Raw genomic sequence first — 19,469 nt, 5'->3', positions numbered from 1 at the left:
CATCCTCCCATTCATAGCTTTGGGATTCTACCCAAATGTAATGATTGCAACAGTGAAACACGAAGAACATAGTACAGTTTTGTTCACTTACCATAAATGTAGATGTTCGAGTGTATTCATTGTTGCAGTCCGGATTACCCACCTGCCAGCCCCCTTTCTATACCTTTTCTTTCCTTCACTATACTCAAAAGCCTTTGTGGTGTATTTGCTTTTAGTTGAAGGTAATTTTTGTTTCTAAAGTGCATTTATATGTTTAGTTTATACATATATATATATATATATATACATATATATATATATATATATATATATATATATATATATATATATACACACATATATATATATATATATATATATATATATATGCACATATATATATATATATATATATATATATATATATATATATATATATATATATATATATATATATATATATATATATACATATATATATATATATATTGCTCCACATTTGGGGGGGCACCTGACATCTGGGACAAGAAAAACGGATTAAAATGGCGCCGGCTGCATGTTTTATACCCCTGACATCATGGAAGAGGAGACAGCAACTGACGCAGGACCCAAGACTTTGTTATTCAGGTCGACTGAGGGCAACCTGCCAGCAGATTACCTAAATGTAATGACTGCAACAGTGAATACACTCGAACATCTACATTTATGGTAAGTGTACAGAACTTTATTTTCTTTGGAGTATCCTTCCATGAGCACAACCCAAGATTCACATAGCTGGGAACTGTCTCAGTCATTGATGACGGATGTAAAGGACAACATCAGATATTTAAGTTATGTACTCACAATAGCTATACTTCTATGTTGTCCATTTTCATTCTTCAGTTCCCCACCTTCCTTTACTCTTCTGGAGTGACCTTGTAGATATTATGGAATCTTTTGTTCCATGTTTTCTCCCCATATCTGCTGTTTTTTTTTTTTCTTGCACCATCTTAGGAGCTATAAGGCAGCTAACTCAATCTGAGGTATTACTAGTTGACTGGGGTATTGTGGGTAGAGGGAGGAGCTAGTGTATTGGATCTGAAAGTCTAGTGTATGTGGCAGTCAGATCAAAGACCTAATCATTGAGGAAGAATGAAAATGGACAGCACAGATGCATAGTTATGTATTATTTTAACCTATTCTTTATTTCTGTGTTTATAATATTCATATTTAATCACGTCCATGTTTATTGTATCCACTTTTACATCTTTGAAAACAAATCTTTACTTAGCTTTTCCCATATATTATTACTCTTTTACATTTCAAAAACACACGCATTGTAGTTTCTTCTTGACAGTGTAAATATATTACTTTTATTTTTTTTGTTACATATTTCCTTTTACTGGCAATTTTGTCTATAACCAGTCCCCACAAAAAATATTGATAGTCTACTTTCTGATTACACAATTTCCTTCCAATTTTTATAGCTTTAATTTTTTCATCTGCTATATTTCCCCACGGGTTTTACATAGTAGTGTTTTATCATTACATTCGTATACCATACTTTTTCTTCTTTTTCTAAATTGTCAATTTTTATTTTCTTGATAGCATTTTATTTCATTTATACACTTTCTCTTTTTTACCGTACCCCAAAGTTTATCATACTTGTTAATACAGCTTTACTAGTAATCTCTCATATTTTTAATTTATCCACTTTAACACGTTGTACATATTTAATAAAGCAGCTTATACTGCTGGGGTTAATTAACATTCTTTCCCCCATATTTACATATAGAACTCTTTTTAATGGGTTTAATCTAGTACCCCAAAAAAATAAGTATACTATTTTTTCCCCATCAGGACTGAATTTATCAAATAAGCCTTTTTTTCTGAATGACAGTTTACATTCTCCAGAAGAGACTGGTTTGTTTTATTTCTTCTGTTGGTTTTCCCTCTTGAATTCTACTTGCATCTTTATTCCCAAATGTTATACCTAACACAGAAATTTCATTCCTTGTAAAATATATTTCCTTCTGTCTTGATCACATCACCTAAACCTTTACTTTTTTCTTTTTTTAAAGCCATCCATATCACCCCTTGACATTCATTTGTGCAAGTTTTACTTGTTTTATCCAATTTTTTTTTTTTTTTTTTTGCAGTTAACACACAGATGACATTGTAATATGACTGAACTTAACTATTCTGTGTTATATACCCTGCCTCATTCATTTTGTAATTTATTTCACATACTGTCACATTCATAACTAAGGGAGAGTATACAGTTCATTGGACATCCTTGTCTTACACCACTGTTCATGTGTGCCTTTTGGCTTAACCGGACATTTAGAAGTATTTTTACTTTATTACTGTAGACTGACATACATAATTTCATAACTTTCTCACTTATATTCTTTAATTATTACACATAAGATTTCTTGTCCAGTTGTATCAAATGCCTTAAGGTCTCCTAACGGGTCTACTTCAGTAGACCGAACTTTCACTTGCCTGACTTTCATAATGCCATGATGAAAACGCTGACAACTCCACATCACCGACATCCTGGAACACCAACTTTCCACTTCAGTTAAGTAACCGCTTGGCCAACTTAAAAATAAATAAAAACTGAAGCAATGTAAACCCACCCATGTGGGGGGCTTTGCCCCCACATCCCCTCCTAACTAAATATACCAACTCAGAGATCACACTGCCGTGGGGGTAAGGGGCTAAGTTCAAAAACATGGTCAAGAGGTTACTTACCTGGAGTGGAAAGTTGGTGTTCTGGGACGTCGGTGATGTGGGGTTGTTGGCGTTTCCATCTTGGTATTATGAAAGTCAGGTAAATGAAGGTTCAGTCTACTGAAGTAGACCCCTGCTAGCATGATTTTCACTTTTCTGTTCATATTCTCATCCACTGTTCTGTAAAGTGCCATTAATAATTCTTGAAGCCCTTCACATCTTTGCTATCTATATATATATATATATATATATATATATATATATATATATATATATATATATATATATACACACACACACATATATACTGTTTTGCATAATATTTTCCAGTTTAGTTTCTGATCTTTTGTATCATTTTCATAAAGATATCATTATTATTCAGTACTAGCAGTCTCCAGTTTAATATCATTATTATTCAGTACTAGCAGTCTCCAGTTTAATTATCTTTTATCTTCCTTTTTCCATATGAATTTGTGTTCCACTACTTGATTCTTTATACATAAAACTTTTATTTAACCATTCATTCAAAGTCTTTAAAAGTGGTTTGTTATCAATCCCATAAATTTTTATATATTTCATACCCTATTCCTTCTGGTCCTGCAGCAGACAATATATGTTTACTTGTCCTAATACTTTGTCTACCGCCTTTAAAGAACCCTCCTTTTCAATCTCTTTATTCTGTTTTTCTATTAACATTTTTAGTTTCTATGTTTTTTCACTACCTTCTTTTTTCTTCAAACATTTTTTGCACATATTTTACCAAATTATTCATAATCTCTTCCTGAGTTCTTTATTTCTCCTTTTACATTTTTTGTCATTACACTACCATTTTCCTTTACTAATCGACTTAAGTAATTCGATACTTTTTTCCTTGTAAAAAATATATTTGCTTGTATAACAGCTATTGTACTTTCTCTTATTTTGTTTCATAATTTTTTTTCTTTGTCAAAGTACAGTCTATCATGATGTTCTAAATAATCAAATGTATTCTTGTGTAATTTTTTCTCCTTTTCTCACATCATATTGCCACTGTAAACTTTTAAATTTTCCTTTACGTATCATCCATCATTCAGACCAGTTTTTATAACATGTTCTTGGGGTAATATGATCTTTCCATAACTCAATTACCGATCTCTTTACTTTTTCATTCCATGTTTTCTTATTTATCCTTTTTATTTCTTTGCCTATTTTTATATATTCCTTGTTTTCTTTTATCCCTAGCCATATTGCAGGATGATCAGAAAATCCTGTTTTAACTACCTCCCCTTCACGTATAAGTAAACCTTCTGATACTATAAAATCTGTTTCATATCTATATGTCTATATATATATATATATATATGTCTATATATATATATATATATATATATATATACACACACACACACACACACACACACACACACACACACACACTCCATTTGTAAGTCCGTACATTTTTGCCTGAGTTTTAACTTAGCACATCTTATAACGTCTAAGATTTATTTTTCTTTCCCTTACTGTTATTTTCTTTATTGCAGTTCATCCATAAATGTCCAGTTTTGTTATATTTATAACATTTCAATTCACATTTTTTGCACCATGCCCCATTTCCCCACAAATACATTTTTTTTGTCACAGTTACTTGTCAAATGTCCTCTTCCACAAAAAAAAAAAAAATGTTTTGGTTATCTCCAGTATTTTACAATACCCCTGTTTCCTTCCACGTTAATCATGTTTGGTATATGAATAATTATTTTCTTTCGATTTTTAACACAGTATTACAGTCATAGCCACCAGTCCTTAAACCTGTTTTGCCATAAACTTTTCCAATGTCCAGGTGTTCCTTACATGAAGTTTTCAAATGTCCTTTCAAAGTCTGTTTTTATCCCTGTTTGACATTGCACACGAGTAGTCTTTTTTGTTTCCTTGTTAAATGTTTTTATCATGTGAAGATTGTGGGTATAGTATTTTTTTCATATTTTCCAAGAAAATTTTCCATTGAAAAAACAGTCCCAAGTATAATGTCACCAAATTTCTCTGTTATTAAGAGTAAATGCTCTTACCATGTGTGCTTTTACACCCAAAGGAGCTGTTAAATTGTTCCACACCTCATACCTATCTATTTCTTTGTCTACTTTACTTTGAATCCTTGACATGCAGTTATGTTTTTCATTTTCTTCTGCCTTCTTTTCTGCTATTCCCCTTTTGCCTTTTACTTTCCTCTGCATAAGTTTTCTTGTCCATCTCACCACTGTTCTTCCAAGATTGTCTCTGCATCCTCGTTTTGTATTTTCTCCATAATGTCACCACAGGAATTTTCTCCTTCATTTTCTGTCTCACTCTACTTCACCGTTTCTTTAACTAAATCATCCTGTAACCCTGCCGACTGGTTTGTAATCATACATCCATGGTTTGCTGACTCATCTCCATCAAACAGATTTCTTTGAAATTTCTCCTCAGAACCCTGCACACATTCTCCGGTCTTGATATTTGCTTTCTCTTCTACTTCTTTCACCACACCATCTCCTCTATTTCCATCTGCCTTCCTATTTCTCCAGGCTGCCTCTGCACCTGGAATAGAAACAGGAAATGCTCCTGCATAATTGTCCCACTTGGAACAATGATGAGTAGGGGAAGTTCCCTGATACCCTGTCTAAATTTGCCGTACAAGTAGAAGTACTACCGCGGTTCATGTCTGAAAAGAGGAATAACCCGGTCAACAAACAATAAATAACTAAAATGGACGAAAGCTGTGGTGAGCACTCAGTAGTTTGTTTAGACATTCAGTTCCTGTCTGCCTGCTTGATCATAAAATAATATTTTGGTCATTAGAGTGTTTTATACACCAGGCATAATGTGGTTGGGAATTTCAATTTCTGTACAAGCGATAACCTTTGACTTATAAGTTCTGAGTGCCCCAATGCATATGGGTTATCAGAGGATTGCTTCCCACAAATTGATTTTTGACCATTTTTCTGTTTTAATATATCTGTTTGTCAGCAATATTTGAGAGCAAAAGGATGGATAATAATTTTCCGTCTTCCTTGGTAAAGCTGTTCCTTTCTTCATGCAAATTGTCCACTGAGCTTTCTTAAATACCGAACATTTTTTTCCCCAACTTTTTCTTTTCCTTTGAACTCTGAAAATGTAAGTAGTTGTGAAATGTATGTATGTGATTTTCCCATGTGGTATTAAATATCTGTCTTTAAATATTGTGCCTGCTGCTTTAATTTTATTTCTATATATGACCATTTATTTTGTATTTGTGCAGATGTGGCTTTGCCATTCATTTCCAGGACTGGCAAGACAAACGATTTCACGAAGATCAAAGGGTGGCGGGCGAAGCTTGCACAAAATAATGGACCATCCACTTCTAAAACCGACAGTAAGTAGATGTATTGTCTTGAGTTTTTTATTAATTTATTGGAGCTGCTCTTGCTGTTTATTATATGTTGAAAAATCGGTTTCATTTTTGGAAGTATGGCGGAGTCACCTTTTGTTACTTGTACATTATACCTTTAAAAAATTGAGTTCAAGTTAATGATAGTATTATTGTAGTGGTTAATGTTGTGCAGGATGGGTACTAGGGATGGATTCAGTCATCTTTGACTTGCAAAGACTGTGAGCATAAACAGGTTGATTTATTTTTTTTTGGATTTCCCCTGTAATAAGTGTATTCTTTTTTTCAAAGGGAATTCTGCAGTTGAACAGGTATATGTTTTTTGTGATGTAAAAAAATGAGACCACAATAAATCATTTCAAAACTTTTCCCACCTTTAATGTGACCTATAACCTGTACAATTCAAATGAAAAAACAAATAAATCTGTTAGGGGGAAAAATTTAAAAAATAAAAAACGTACAGTAAGCTGGTGGCATAAGTGTGCACACCCTTAAACTAATACTTCGTTGAAGTATCTTTTGATTTAATTACAGCATTCAGTCTTCTTGGGTACACACCTGCCATCAGTTAGAGACTCTGCTTAACCCCAAAGTTCAGCTGTCTTAGTAGGATTTTCCTGACATTTACTCAGTTGCCCGCTACAACAAAAGCCATGGTTCGCAGAGAACATAAAAGCATCAAAGGGATTTCATTGTTGAAAGGTATTAGTCAGGAGAAGGGAAAAAAAATTTCCACAGTATTGGATATACCATGGAAGAAAGTGAAGACAGTCATCAAAAAGTGGAGAAAATATGGGACAACAGTGATGTTGCAAAGGAGTCTATATTACCGTATCGAAAGCTGATAAGAGCGAACGCTGCTTGATCGACCCGTAAATAGTGAAGACACAGAACAGCGATCACCCCCCCCCCCAAGGGAAAAAAATTGCTGGGTTGTTTTTGGGAATTTGCCATTTCCTCCACTGTGGTGCGATCTCGGAGTTGGTATATTTAAGTGGGGGGGGGGGAGTGGTATCCCCTTACTTTGCTGTATTTCCTATTTTTTTTTTTTTTTTAAATCGCTCTTTCATGTCTTAGCTATTTAGTGCGTTCGATATTTAAGGGTTGATCAAAGAGCATTCGCTGTTATCAGCTTTCGATAAGGTAATATAGACCCCATTGCGAAGAACTGGAAATTCCTCCAAAATTGATGAAAAGACTAGACGAAAACTGATTAGGGATGGTGGTGGCAGTATCATGCTTTGGGGTTGCTTTTCTCCAGCTGAAGAAAAGCAACCCCAAAGCATGATACTGCCACCACCATGCTTCACCGTGGGGATGGTGTTCTTTTGGTGATACGAAGTGTTGTTTTTGCGCCACATGTACCTTTTGGAATTGTGGCCAAAAAGTTCAACCTTGGTCTCATCAGACCATAACACATTTTCCCACATGCTTTTGGGAGACTTGAAGTGTTTTGAAAATTTTAATTGGGCCTGGAATTTCTTCTGTTTAAGAAAAGGCTTCCATCTTGCAACGCTACCCCACAGTCCAGACATAGGGAGAATACATTGTTGTTACATGCAGTACACAACCAGTACTTGCCAGAAATTCCTGGGACTCCTACAGTGTTGCCGTAGGTCTCTTGGCAGCCTCCCTAATCAGTTTTCGTCTTGTCTCCAACCTAATGTACCTCAGATCTTGTTTGTCACCATTCAGCTTCAGGCACACTGTCAAGCTTTGGGAATTATTTTCAAATGTTTCCTGAGTAACATTTAGAATTTAACTAATCTTTCTCCTTCCTCCCTTGCCAGTTTGCTAGCATCTTTTTCCTAATTCCTGATCTTCGTGTTTCACTGTTGCAGTCATCACCTGTGGGTTATCCCTGCTGTGGTAGCCCTTGGTTCGACCGAATACCAGAGTCAATGATGATGTTTATCGTGTTACACTGCTGCATTCATCACACTTGGGTTATCCTGCCGTCAGGCGGTCCCGCAGTTGGCCCGAGTTCCAAAGACTTGGTCCGGCATCGGTTGCTGTCGCTTCTTCCCTGACGTCAGTGCGCCAGGGGTATATGAGGCATCCGATGCAATTTTCTTCAGTCTTTCTTGCTGCGCGGTGCCCGAAGCAGAAGCAGTTCGCAAGTGTCGGTCAGCTGACTCCTGTGAGATTTTCAAATCGAATTTCAGACCGAAGTCTTCAATAAAGCTAAGTACCCCGTTGGGGAACCTTTTCTTGCCTCAGTCCGATGTCAGAAAAAGTTAACAATTGCATTTCCTGTGGGAAGCAAATACCTCATAAGGACTTTCATTCTTACTGTATTCCTTGCCTAGGCCCAGACCACGACGTCACACGTTGTCAGTTTTGTGCTAGGTTTAATAAACGAACAATCAAACGTTGGTTCGATTTCGCCCGACATTACTTTAGTAGGAAATTTAATTATACTATACCGTTGGAGCAACCAACGACCGGCATGCATAAAAAAACGCAAGGATAAGGATAGGCAGCCTAGACCCAAACCAGACTCCGAGGCCTCTGCTGGACCTGCCGCCGGTTCTTTGGTTTTCAGTGAGGCACCTACGCAGCCCCTGACGACCGCTGAATTAGAACCCCAGACAGCTTCTGATTCACAAGTGGAGAGTACTAGGCTGGTGCAGCCTTCTTCTTTAGGCCCTTCCGACTCCATAGCAGAAGGAGATTCCGGTGTAGTAGAAACGCCTTCGGTTGCAGAAGGTGTCTTCAGACCGACTACACTCACCATTAAATCTTATGCTAAGCTTAAAGCTCCATTAAAAACTAAAAAGACTGTACATCAGTCTCCAGTACAAGGCCCCATGCCTAAGAAACGAATGCTTAAAATGGCTGAAGATTTAATTACCCTAATCAGGGGTTCCCATCCCCCTCCTGAAAACAGGCCATGACAAAAGGAGGATTTTGCTTCCTCTGACCAGGTTTCAATTTCCTCAGATTCTTCTGAGGAACAGGAATACTCCCCCCCCCCCCCCCCCCCCCCCGTATGAAGATTCTGATGCTGAAGAGTCTATTCCCTCGGCATCTCCTCCAGAAGACTACTCCTTTGGGGAAACTTTACATACCATGAGGGAACATTTCCAATGGGAAGGCCAGGATTATTCTGATTCTAAGAAAAGGCTCCGAGAGTTCCTTTTACTTCCCCAGCACAGACCACTTGCTATCTCTCCTGTGTTAGACATTGTGGATGATGTTTACCTAGAATCTAGTCTTAACCCAGACTCATTACCTCCTGCTCCAGCCAAACCCGATAGATACTACAGAGTCCCTGACTCACACAAATTCCTATATAAAAGCCATGTTGCTGACCCAGAAACAATTTCCCAGGGTCCCAAAGGGGTTAAGGCCTCCATTGCTAAAAATTCTGTACCCTCTGAAAGGGATTCCAGAGCACTAGATAGATGGGGAAAGAAGGTATACACCTCAGCTACTCTAGCTATGAGAGCCTTAAATTGCCAGTTTCACATGCTAAAATATCAGCAATTCCTAATGTCTCAATTAAAACAAAAAATGGCCAAACCTACTTTACAATGTGGATTTGATTCATTGGAAGGTTCCTGTAGAGCAGCAGTGACTGGGTCTGTCATACGTAGACATGCTTGGTTAAAAGAACAAGCCCTGCCTGATCATGTTAAAGCAAAGTTATTGGATGCACCTTTACAGCAGGATGTTTTATTTGGTGTAAAGGCAGAAGAGGTTTTAAAGAAAATGGAGGATAAGGCAAAATCTATGCACATGGTCAAGGATTTTTTACAGGTTCAACCCCTCGGTTCAGCAGAAATTGGCCAACAAAAAAATGGTCCTTTCCAGCATCTGACAGACCACAGAGGGGCAAATACAGACGCCCAAGGGGCAGAGGTCAGTCACAAGGCCCTTACAAACCTTGGCAATGGGGTGCCGCTACCCAGAAAGGAGGAGAAGACAGGCCCCAAGCTAACAGAAGACAAACACAATGACTTAACCCTCAGACTGCCAAGCAAATCTCTTTTGGCAGCTCCCTTGGGAGGAAAATTATCACTTTTTGCAGACAACTGGCACATCATTACAAAAGGCAAATGGGTCCTAGACATTGTTTCACAAGGATACAGATTCCACTTTCACACCTTGCCAAGGATAAAAGGAATGCCAAACCTGCCACCAAATCAATGGGCGGAGGCACAAAAACAAATTACAGCTCTCATGGACATGATATCCATTCAACAGGTACCTACACAGGAGCAAGGACAAGGATTTTACTCCAGACTCTTTCTAGTCCCCAGAAAGGACAAAGCCTGGAGACCCATTCTGGACCTTTCAATTCTAAACACCTATCTCCAAGTACCCAAATTCAAGATGCTAACACTACAGCAGCTTCTTCCCATGCTGGGCAAGAAGGCTTGGCTAGTAATGTTGGATCTCAAGGAGGCATACCTGCATGTCCCTATCAGAAAAAATTGCAGAAGATACCTCCATTTCATTGCAGGTTCAACTCATTATCAATTCTCTGCACTGCCCTTTGGCTCATCTACTGCGCCCAGGGTCTTCACAAAATGCCTGGCACCAGTAATTGCATAATGCAGACAAAGAGGAATTCAGATATACCCATACCTGGATGACTGCCTTATTCAAGCAGAAAGCAAGGACATTCTTTTAAAGCATCTGGCATTTGTCAAACACCCTTTAAGTTGCCTAGGGTACACAGTAAACGAAAATAAATCAAAACTAGTGCCCTCACAGAACATAATATTCCTGGGTGCCAGCTTGAATACAATTGCCCAATTGGCTTATCTCACGCCAGACAAGCAACAACAGCTGACTCAATATTTCAAAATGATGGCAACAAAGACCCAACTCCCTGCAAGAAAAATTCTGCAGGCCTTGGGATTCATGGCATCTTGCATACTCCTAATACCATTTGCAAAACTGCATATGAGGAAATTACAATGGTACCTGAAGAGCATATGGACACAGCACAGCCACAGCTTGCAAACAATGATACCACTCATTCCCTGCCTTCAACAGGAGTTCCTACGTTGGGCACAGGCATGTCTCCTCAACAAGGGTCAGCCTTTTACCTTGCCCTCAGCCAGGCAAACTGTAACAGATGCATCGGACTATGCCTGGGGAGCACACATGGCAGGACAGTGCATTCAGGGCAAATGGAACACAGATCAAAGGCATCTGCATATCAATCAAAAAGAAATGCTAGCTGTACAGAATGCCCTAACAGCTTTCAAGGACCTCTTGCATCCAGGACAACAACTAATAAAGACGGACAATTCCACAGTTATGTGGTACATAAACAAACAAGGGGGCACACGCTCCTACCCCCTATTCAGGCAAGCAATGACCTTGTGGAACACAGCACTGACTTTCCAAGTTCAACTACAAGCACAATTCCTGCCAGGAAAGAAAAACACATTGGCAGACGACCTAAGCAGAAACATCATGGATCCCTACGAGTGGAAACTGGATCCACAAGTATTTGCAATGATAACTCAAAAATGGGGACGCCCAGACATCTGTTTGCCAACCCCCAAAACTACCAACTTCGAAAATTTTGCACAAGGACATTCCACCCACTAACTTGGAAGGTGGACGCCCTCTCATTCAGTTGGAAAACATTAACAGTGTATGCCTTTCCTCCACTGCCTCTTCTAGCAAAGGTGCTGCTGAAAATCAGATTAGAGAGGCCACAAATGGTACTCATTGCTCCAGACTGGCCACGCCAGCACTGGTACCCAATACTAAGGAACATGGCCCACGGCCCACCATGGATTTTACCCCAAATTCCTCACTTGCTCACTCAGCAAAACAATCAGATTCTACACAGCCAGCTCAAGATTTTAAATCTGGCTGCATGGCAAATTACCTAAACAACCAGCCAGCACCTCTATCTAAAGCTGTTATGGATGTCATTCTGGAGGCCAGGAGGCCCAGCACCAGGAAAGCCTATTCAGACAAATGGAAAAGATTTTACGCATGGAACCAGGCTAAAGGCCAAAATCCCCTTGCTCCAAACATTCCTCAGATTCTACGGTACTTAACTGAGATGTTGCACAAAGGACTTTCTTTTTCATCTATTAAGATCCACGCCTCAGCGATTTCAGCTCACTACAACACGGATCCTCCTTTATTTTCGCATCCACTCCTAAGACAGCATCTCAGAGGGGCTAAGAACATAAAATACGCCCAGGAGAGCGCCACCACCAACTTGGGATCTCAACTTTGTTCTGGAAAAGCTTACACTACCACCCTTTGAACCACCTATTTCAGCCGAGTTAAAGTTTCTATCATGGAAAACTGCCCTGCTAATAGCAATAACTTCAGATAGAAGAATCTCAGAGCTACAGGCCCTAATGGCAGTGGAACCTTTCCTTATTTTTCATCAAGACAGAGTCGCTCTACAGACTAACGCTTACTTTATGCCAAAGGTGGTATTCAGTGTGGCCCTAAACCAAACCATTTATTTGCCCACCTTTTTCCCAAACCCCCAGAATAAAGAGAAAGACTCTTGCACTCTTTGGAAATTCGCAGGCAATCACGTTACTACTTGGATAAAACTAAGGCTTTCAGAAAATCTGACCAGCTCTTTGTATCCTATGCTACAGGATCACAAGGAAAAGCTGTCTCAAAACAGACCATTTCAAAATGGATAGGGCATTGCATACGTTTCTGTTACACACATCATGGGAAACCGGTACCTGCTAGCATTAGGTCCCACTCCACCAGGGCTACAGCTACATCAACAACCTTTCTCTGGGGGGTACCAACCAAGGATATTTTGGACGCTTCAACTTGGAGTTCAGTGCACACCTTCACCAAGCACCATCACTTACCTCTATACTCTAAGACTAGAGCTGGTTTTGCCACTGCAATTCTGCAGGGCCTACTAGCTTCTCCAAACCCTGTTTAACTCCACCACTCATCCTTAGCTTTGGGATTCAACCCGTGTGTGATGACTGCAGCAGTGTAACCCGATGAACATAGTACAGTTTTGTACCTACCATAAATGTAGATGTTCGAGTGTTCACACTGCTGCAGTCCAGGTTACCCTCCCTCCATCTCCTCTGAACTAGCTGAACTTTTCTATACCTTACTATCTGATACAACCTTTGTGGTGTATTTGCTTATAACTGAAGGTGTTATTTGTATTTTTTGTAAATGTTTCATTGGCAATATATATTGCCCACCTACTAGGGGGCACCTGACATCTGGGGCAAGAAAAACTGAAGAAAATGGCGTCAGATGCCTCTTATATACCCCAGGCGCAGTGACGTCAGGGAAGAAGTGACAGCAACCGACGCCGGACCAAGACTTTGGAACTCTGGCCGACTGCGGGACCGCCTGATGGCAGGATAACCCAAGTGTGATGACTGCAGCAGTGTGAACACTCGAACATCTACATTTATGGTAGGTACAAAACTATACTTTCTTCGTGTTTTACTGTTGCAGTCATCACGTTTGGGTTATCTGCTTGCAGTAGCCCTCAGCTGACCTGATTAACAAAGTCTTGGATCCTGTGTCGGTTGCTGTCCTTTCTTTCATAATGTCAGGTCATCAGGGGTATAAAACATGCTGCTGATGCCATTACATCTGTCTTTCTTGCCATGCGGTGGCAGAAGCAGTTCGCAAGTGCTGGTTGGCCGACTCCTGAAATTTTTGTTTTAGAGTTTCAGAACCGAAGTCTTAAACTAAAGCTAAGTACTCCATTGGGGAAACTTTTTCTTGCTCCTTACCAATGTCAGTAAAAGTTGATAATTGCATTTCTTGTGGAATGCAAATGCCTCACAAAGATTTTCGTTCGTACTGTATTCCTTGCCTAGGCCCTGACCACAACGTTCCTTGTCGGTTTTGTGCTTTATTTAATCAACGCACTATCCGTCGTCGGTATATTTTCACCTCTAAAAGTTTTGGTTCTCTGTTCAATTATCCAGAAATGTCGTAAGCCATCCGACTACTGTAATTCTGAAAAAACGCAAAGATAAAGACAGAGACAGGCCGCCTAGGTCCAAAGCTGCCGACGATGCTTCCCCTATACTCAGTGAGGTGCTTTCGCAGCCCCTGATACCTGCTACTTCTGATTCGCAGGCCTCTACTGAGACCCATTCAGAGTATGGTATTCTGCGAGATGCTTCATCTTTGGAACCTGCGGATGTCTCTACCTTGGATGGGTCAGGAGCGCAGTGCAGGCACCGGCTTCTGAGGGTGTACTTAGGCCTTCGGACTTGCATATTAAACCGATGCCTCCTTCTTCTTTAAGGGCCTAAACCTCGAACCATGCCCAGAAATCCGACGCCCAGGCCGCATGCTCAAGCCTCTATGCCTAAAAAACAAATGATAAGAATGTCTAAAGGTCTTATAACTTTAATCAGGGGAAGCCATCCACCCCTTCTAAGAGACCTAGGACTGAAATTGTTTATGAATCTTCTGACGAAGATTCTGATTTATCTGATTCTTCTGATGATCTGGATTTACCATTATCTACTTATGAGGATTCTGATGCAGAGGACTGTATTCCCTCTGCTTCCCCTCCAGAGGATTATTCTTTTGATGAAACCTTGCACACTCTAAGGGAGCATTTCTGCTGGGAAAGCCAGGATTTTTCTAATTCGAAAAAGAGGTTTGGGGATTTCTTACTCTTGCCTCTCCATAGGCCTTTAGCTATATCTCTTATACTAGACATAGTTGATGATGCCTTTTTGGAATCTAGTTTAGCCCCTGATTCTTTGCCTCTTGCTCCCAGAAAGCCTGACCGATATTACAGGATTCCTGATTCTCACAAGTTCCTTTTTAAAAATACTATTGCAGAGTCAGAGACTATTTCACAGGGACCCAAGGGCATTAAGGCCTCTACTGCCAAAAACCCTACCCTTTCTGATAGAGACTCTAGGGCGCTGGATAGATGGGGGGTAAGAAGGTTTACACTTCTGCAACCTTTGCCATTAGGGCGTTAAACTATCAGTTTCAAAGTATCAACAACATGTTATTGGATTGCTTAAACAGAAAATTATGTTGATTCCTGACTGTGCTGACAATAAGGAATTACAAGATTTTAATGCACTCTGCTGAACAGGTTGGAAAACATACTTTACAATATGGGTTTGATTCTTTAGAGGCTTCCAGTACGGCTGCTGTCACTGGGTCTGTACTCAGAAGGCATGCTTGGCTTAAGGAGCAATCTTTGCCTAATCATGTTAAAGCTAAACTCTTGGATGCTTCCTTAAGTCAGGACCGCCTGTTTGGCAACAAAGCTGAGGAAGTTCTTAAAAAGATGGAAGATAAAGCTAAATCTATGCAAACTGTTAAAAATTTCTTACAAGTTCAGCCGCCAAGATTTAGTAGGCATTGAACCTCTAAGAATTGGTCCTTTCCGGCTCCTTCCAGGCCTTCTCAATCCAAACCCAGACACAGCAGAAATCCCAGGCTTCAGTCCTAGGGTAAGCACAAGATTAAGCAGTGGGGGGCTTCAGCTTCCAAATCTGGGAGTAGTAAGACTCCCCCTTATGGAAAACTGTCTCACTGACTTGAGTTTAAAACTTCCAAGCACTTCTCAACTGAATGCTGCTTTAGGGGGAAAGATTGGTCTGCAAGCCAAAAACTGGGAACTCATTACCCAGGACAAATGGGTTTTAATTTGTAGTGTTCCAAGGATACAGATTTCACTTCCACACACTACCAAGACCAAAAGGTTGGCCAGATCTACCCTCAAATCAGTGGGCTGAGGCTCAAAAGCAAATACGCTGTCTTTTAAGCATAAAGGCTATTCAGACTGTACCAGAAGAGGAAAAGGGACAAGGTTTCTACTCTAGACTTTTCCTGGTACCCAGAAAAGACAATTCATGGCGTCCTATTTTGGACCCGTCTACTCTAAACACCTTTTTGGTGATTCCAAAGTTCAAGATGCTGACTCTTCACCAGTTGCTTCCTATGCTAGGAAAAGATGCCTGGATGGTAACACTCGATTTAAAGGAAGCATACCTGCACATCCCAATCGGGGAATCTTGCAGAAGATATCTATGCTTCAAAGCAGGTTACAATCTCTACCTGATGTTCATCGTGTATACAGCTGCAGTCATAACAGATGGGTTTTCCTGCTGTCAGGCGGGTCCCCGGTCGGCCGAATTCCAAAGTCTAGGTCCGGCTTCGGATGTCGTCGCTTCTTCCCTGACGTCAGTGCGACAGGGGTATAAAAGAACCAGCCGACACCATTTTCTTTAGTCTTTCTTGCCGCACGGTGCCCGAAGCAGAAGCAGTTCGCAAGTGCTGGTCGGCCAACTCCTGAGATTACGAATATTTTTCAACCTAAGTCTTCTTGAAAGCTAAGTACCCCGTTGGGGAAACTTTTCTTGCCTCTGACTGATGTCAGACAAAGTTAATAATTGCATTTCATGTGGGAAGCAAATACCGCATAAGGATTTTCATTCTCTCTGCATTCCTTGCTTAGGCCAGACCACGACGTCTCGGCCTGTCGTTTTTGTGCTACATTCAACAGACGCACTATTAAGCGTCTGGTGGAGTTTGCCCAACACTATTTTGGCAAAAAATTTTATTACATTATGTCGTTGGATACTCCGACTCCAGTTTTGAGTAAAAGACGCAAAGATAAGGACCGACTTTCGAGGTCCGCGACTTCTACCGACACCACGCCAAAGCCGAATACAGGTGGTCCGGTTCTCAGTGAGGCGCCTACGCAACCCCTGACTACCGACGACACTTCATTGGCGGTGTCTTCTGTGCCCGAGGTCGCAGGCTCTTCGGCCCACACCCCGACTACAGATACCGAAGCCACTCTTGGCGGTGAAACTCAGAGTTTAGACAGACCTGCCACCTCTCAAGGTGTCTACAGGCCTTCCTCTTCTTTTTCCATCAAGGCTTTCACTAAGTCTAAAGCAGCCATGCATACTAAAAGACAAGCTCCACAGGACCCTTCTCAAGGCCCCATGCCTAAAAAGCAGATGATCAAAATGGCTGAGGATTTGATTACTCTTATCAGGGGTTCCCAACCCCCCCCCGGACAAAAGGCCCAGAGTGGAGGAAAAATCCCCCTCCTCGGACCAGGCCTCCATTATTTCAGAACATTCTGAAGACCAGGAACATTCTTACTCCCCTTTTGAAGATTCTGATGCAGAGGAGTCCATTCCCTCTATCTCCCCCCCTGAGGATTACTCTTTTGGGGAAACCTTACATACCTTGAGGGAACACTTCCACTGGGAAGGCCAAGAGTACTCAGACTCCAAGAAAAGGCTTAGGGATTTCCTCTTGCTCCCTCAGCACAGGCCTCTGGCTATACCTCCTGTCTTAGACATTCTAGATGATGTGTATTCGGAGGCCTGCCTTAACCCAGATTCTTTACCTCCAGCTCCAGTCAAGCCAGACAGGTATTACCGGGTTCCTGACTCACACCAATTCCTATACAAAAGCCATGCATGTGGTATAATGCCTCTTATTATAATGTACTATGAAGCTTTATCTGCATTTGCTTAACTGTTTTATTGTATATTGTATTCAACTTTAATTTTTGTAAATTTGTCTTGCTTACTTGTACTGTGGAGATTTTCTCCCCGGGCCACCACTGAAAAAGGCCTTTTGCTCAGGCGGACTATCCCGGTTAACAAATGTCAAATAAATAAGTAAATAAATAATAAGGGAGACATTTGTAGACAAGTGGGATAAGACACTGTGCTTAAGGTGTCAGAAATTGTGAGAATCTTAAGACAAATAGGGATATGGCTGCCTGGTCATGATAGTGGCTTTTCACTGCTGTTACCTGCTGTTTCATTCACACACACATCTTGTGTCCTACTCAAATTGCAGCCATTTCACTCTGAATTAATTTTGGGAGGAGAGAAATGAGAATTTAGTGGGCCTTATGTCCACATGGTTCATTAATGCTTCCATTGTGTTGCAGTTATCTTTGTTTTTATACATTCAGTCTTCAAAGTTGCAAGAGCTGCTGTTTTATTCTGAAAAAAAAGATAGACAAAATACCTTTAAAACATGTTTTACTGCTTACTAAAGAACTTTTGTAGTGGCACCACATACACTGTGAACAACAGTGGGGCCAAGACATAGCCTTACGACACACTGCAGTGCAGAGGGTGACATTGAGAAATACAAATTCCATTCATCACCTTATACAAGTACCCTGAGAGGTAGAAGGTTATATGTTTGAGTCTGTGGTGTAAAGATGGTAGATCTGTAGGCAGGCATACCAGTTGTCATGGCAGGGTCAGATGCAGGTGAGATGTCAGACATGTAATAAAACCACCAGTAATTTTATACCAGCCAGTCTTTCATCACCCTTGTGATGTCTGTCTCAGCACTATTGCAAGTTGTTGAAACCAGAGATTGAGATTATGTGTAGTTAAGTAATTTTGGTGTGCATGTACAAATTTTCCCATAAACTTAGCTGTGATGTTCATAAGTGATTGCTAGGCCAACTGCCCTGAAGGGCTATTTAATTGAAGCTTAGAAAATAACCAGAGTTCAGAATCAAACCCTGGACCTTGTGTCTATGAGGCAAAGAGCTTAGCTATTATGGCAAGGATTGGAAATAAGACTGTAATTCAGTGTATCACATTGATCTAAAGTTTTCTTTTTAAGGATCCAACACTCATCTCCGTAAATTTGAAGTATATACTTTGTATGTCAGTGATAGTGCAGCACTGTCAGCTATTTTTGAAATGAGTTACCGCTCACTCCTGCTATTTGCCCAAAACAGTCTTCCAATTTGAGTGAACACTTTCATGAGAAATACTCATGAATCTGCAACTATCCACAATGCTGGTGAACATGTTAGTAAATGCTGAATTATGTAATGTGATAATATTCTCACCCCGGGTTGTGATTGAAAATGGTCAGTAGACTGGCTTCATCAGTAAACAAATATGATGTAAGTAAACTAAATAATACAGGAAATGTCATCCTGCCATAGTGAGGAATACCATTTCTGGAAAACTGCAAAATCAGTGGCAAATTATCATGACTGAAGAAACTGATTGGGCTCAGGGTTTGGTCCATAGCAGAGAAAGGATAAAGCTAGCTTCATAATGTCATTGTTTTCATTATTCCAAAATGCAGTCTGTTGTTTAGGAGGCACCTTCATTATATGTTTTTGAAGTGTATTGATTCATCCTCAGCCCTAGAACATGTAGCCTGTCAATTAGAATGTAGCCTTTAAAATTTCTAAATGGTAAGTAGACTAATGACCATGTAGTTTGTCCATCCTTTGACAGGATAGTTCATTGTAATCATTATCATGTGACTTTAGTGGATTTTTTTCTTTTGGTTTTCCTGTAAAAAGAGGTTTGAGCCCATTGGGGCTGACAGTTACAATGAATGAATGGATTTGAGCTACTGTTTTTTACATTATCTCCTGAAAACAGTTTATGATTGTGATTGTGTT

General features: G+C 40.1%; 1 protein-coding gene across 1 annotated transcript in view; it reads left to right on the top strand.

Annotated features, from left to right (window-relative positions):
- Positions 1 to 19,469, top strand: part of MGA (MAX dimerization protein MGA) — a 2,673,741-nt gene that overhangs the window by 768,717 nt on the left and 1,885,555 nt on the right. The window contains exon 6 of the mRNA XM_044060555.1: positions 5,948 to 6,061. Within this exon, the coding sequence (XP_043916490.1) occupies positions 5,948 to 6,061 (114 nt within the window). The remainder of the gene's footprint in view (positions 1 to 5,947; positions 6,062 to 19,469) is intronic.

The sequence above is a fragment of the Protopterus annectens genome, chromosome 2.part0 (genome assembly GCF_019279795.1).
Source record: "Protopterus annectens isolate FY-2018-M chromosome 2.part0, PAN1.0, whole genome shotgun sequence".
Taxonomy (NCBI): domain Eukaryota; kingdom Metazoa; phylum Chordata; order Ceratodontiformes; family Protopteridae; genus Protopterus; species Protopterus annectens.
This window is presented reverse-complemented; position numbering and strand designations above follow the sequence as displayed.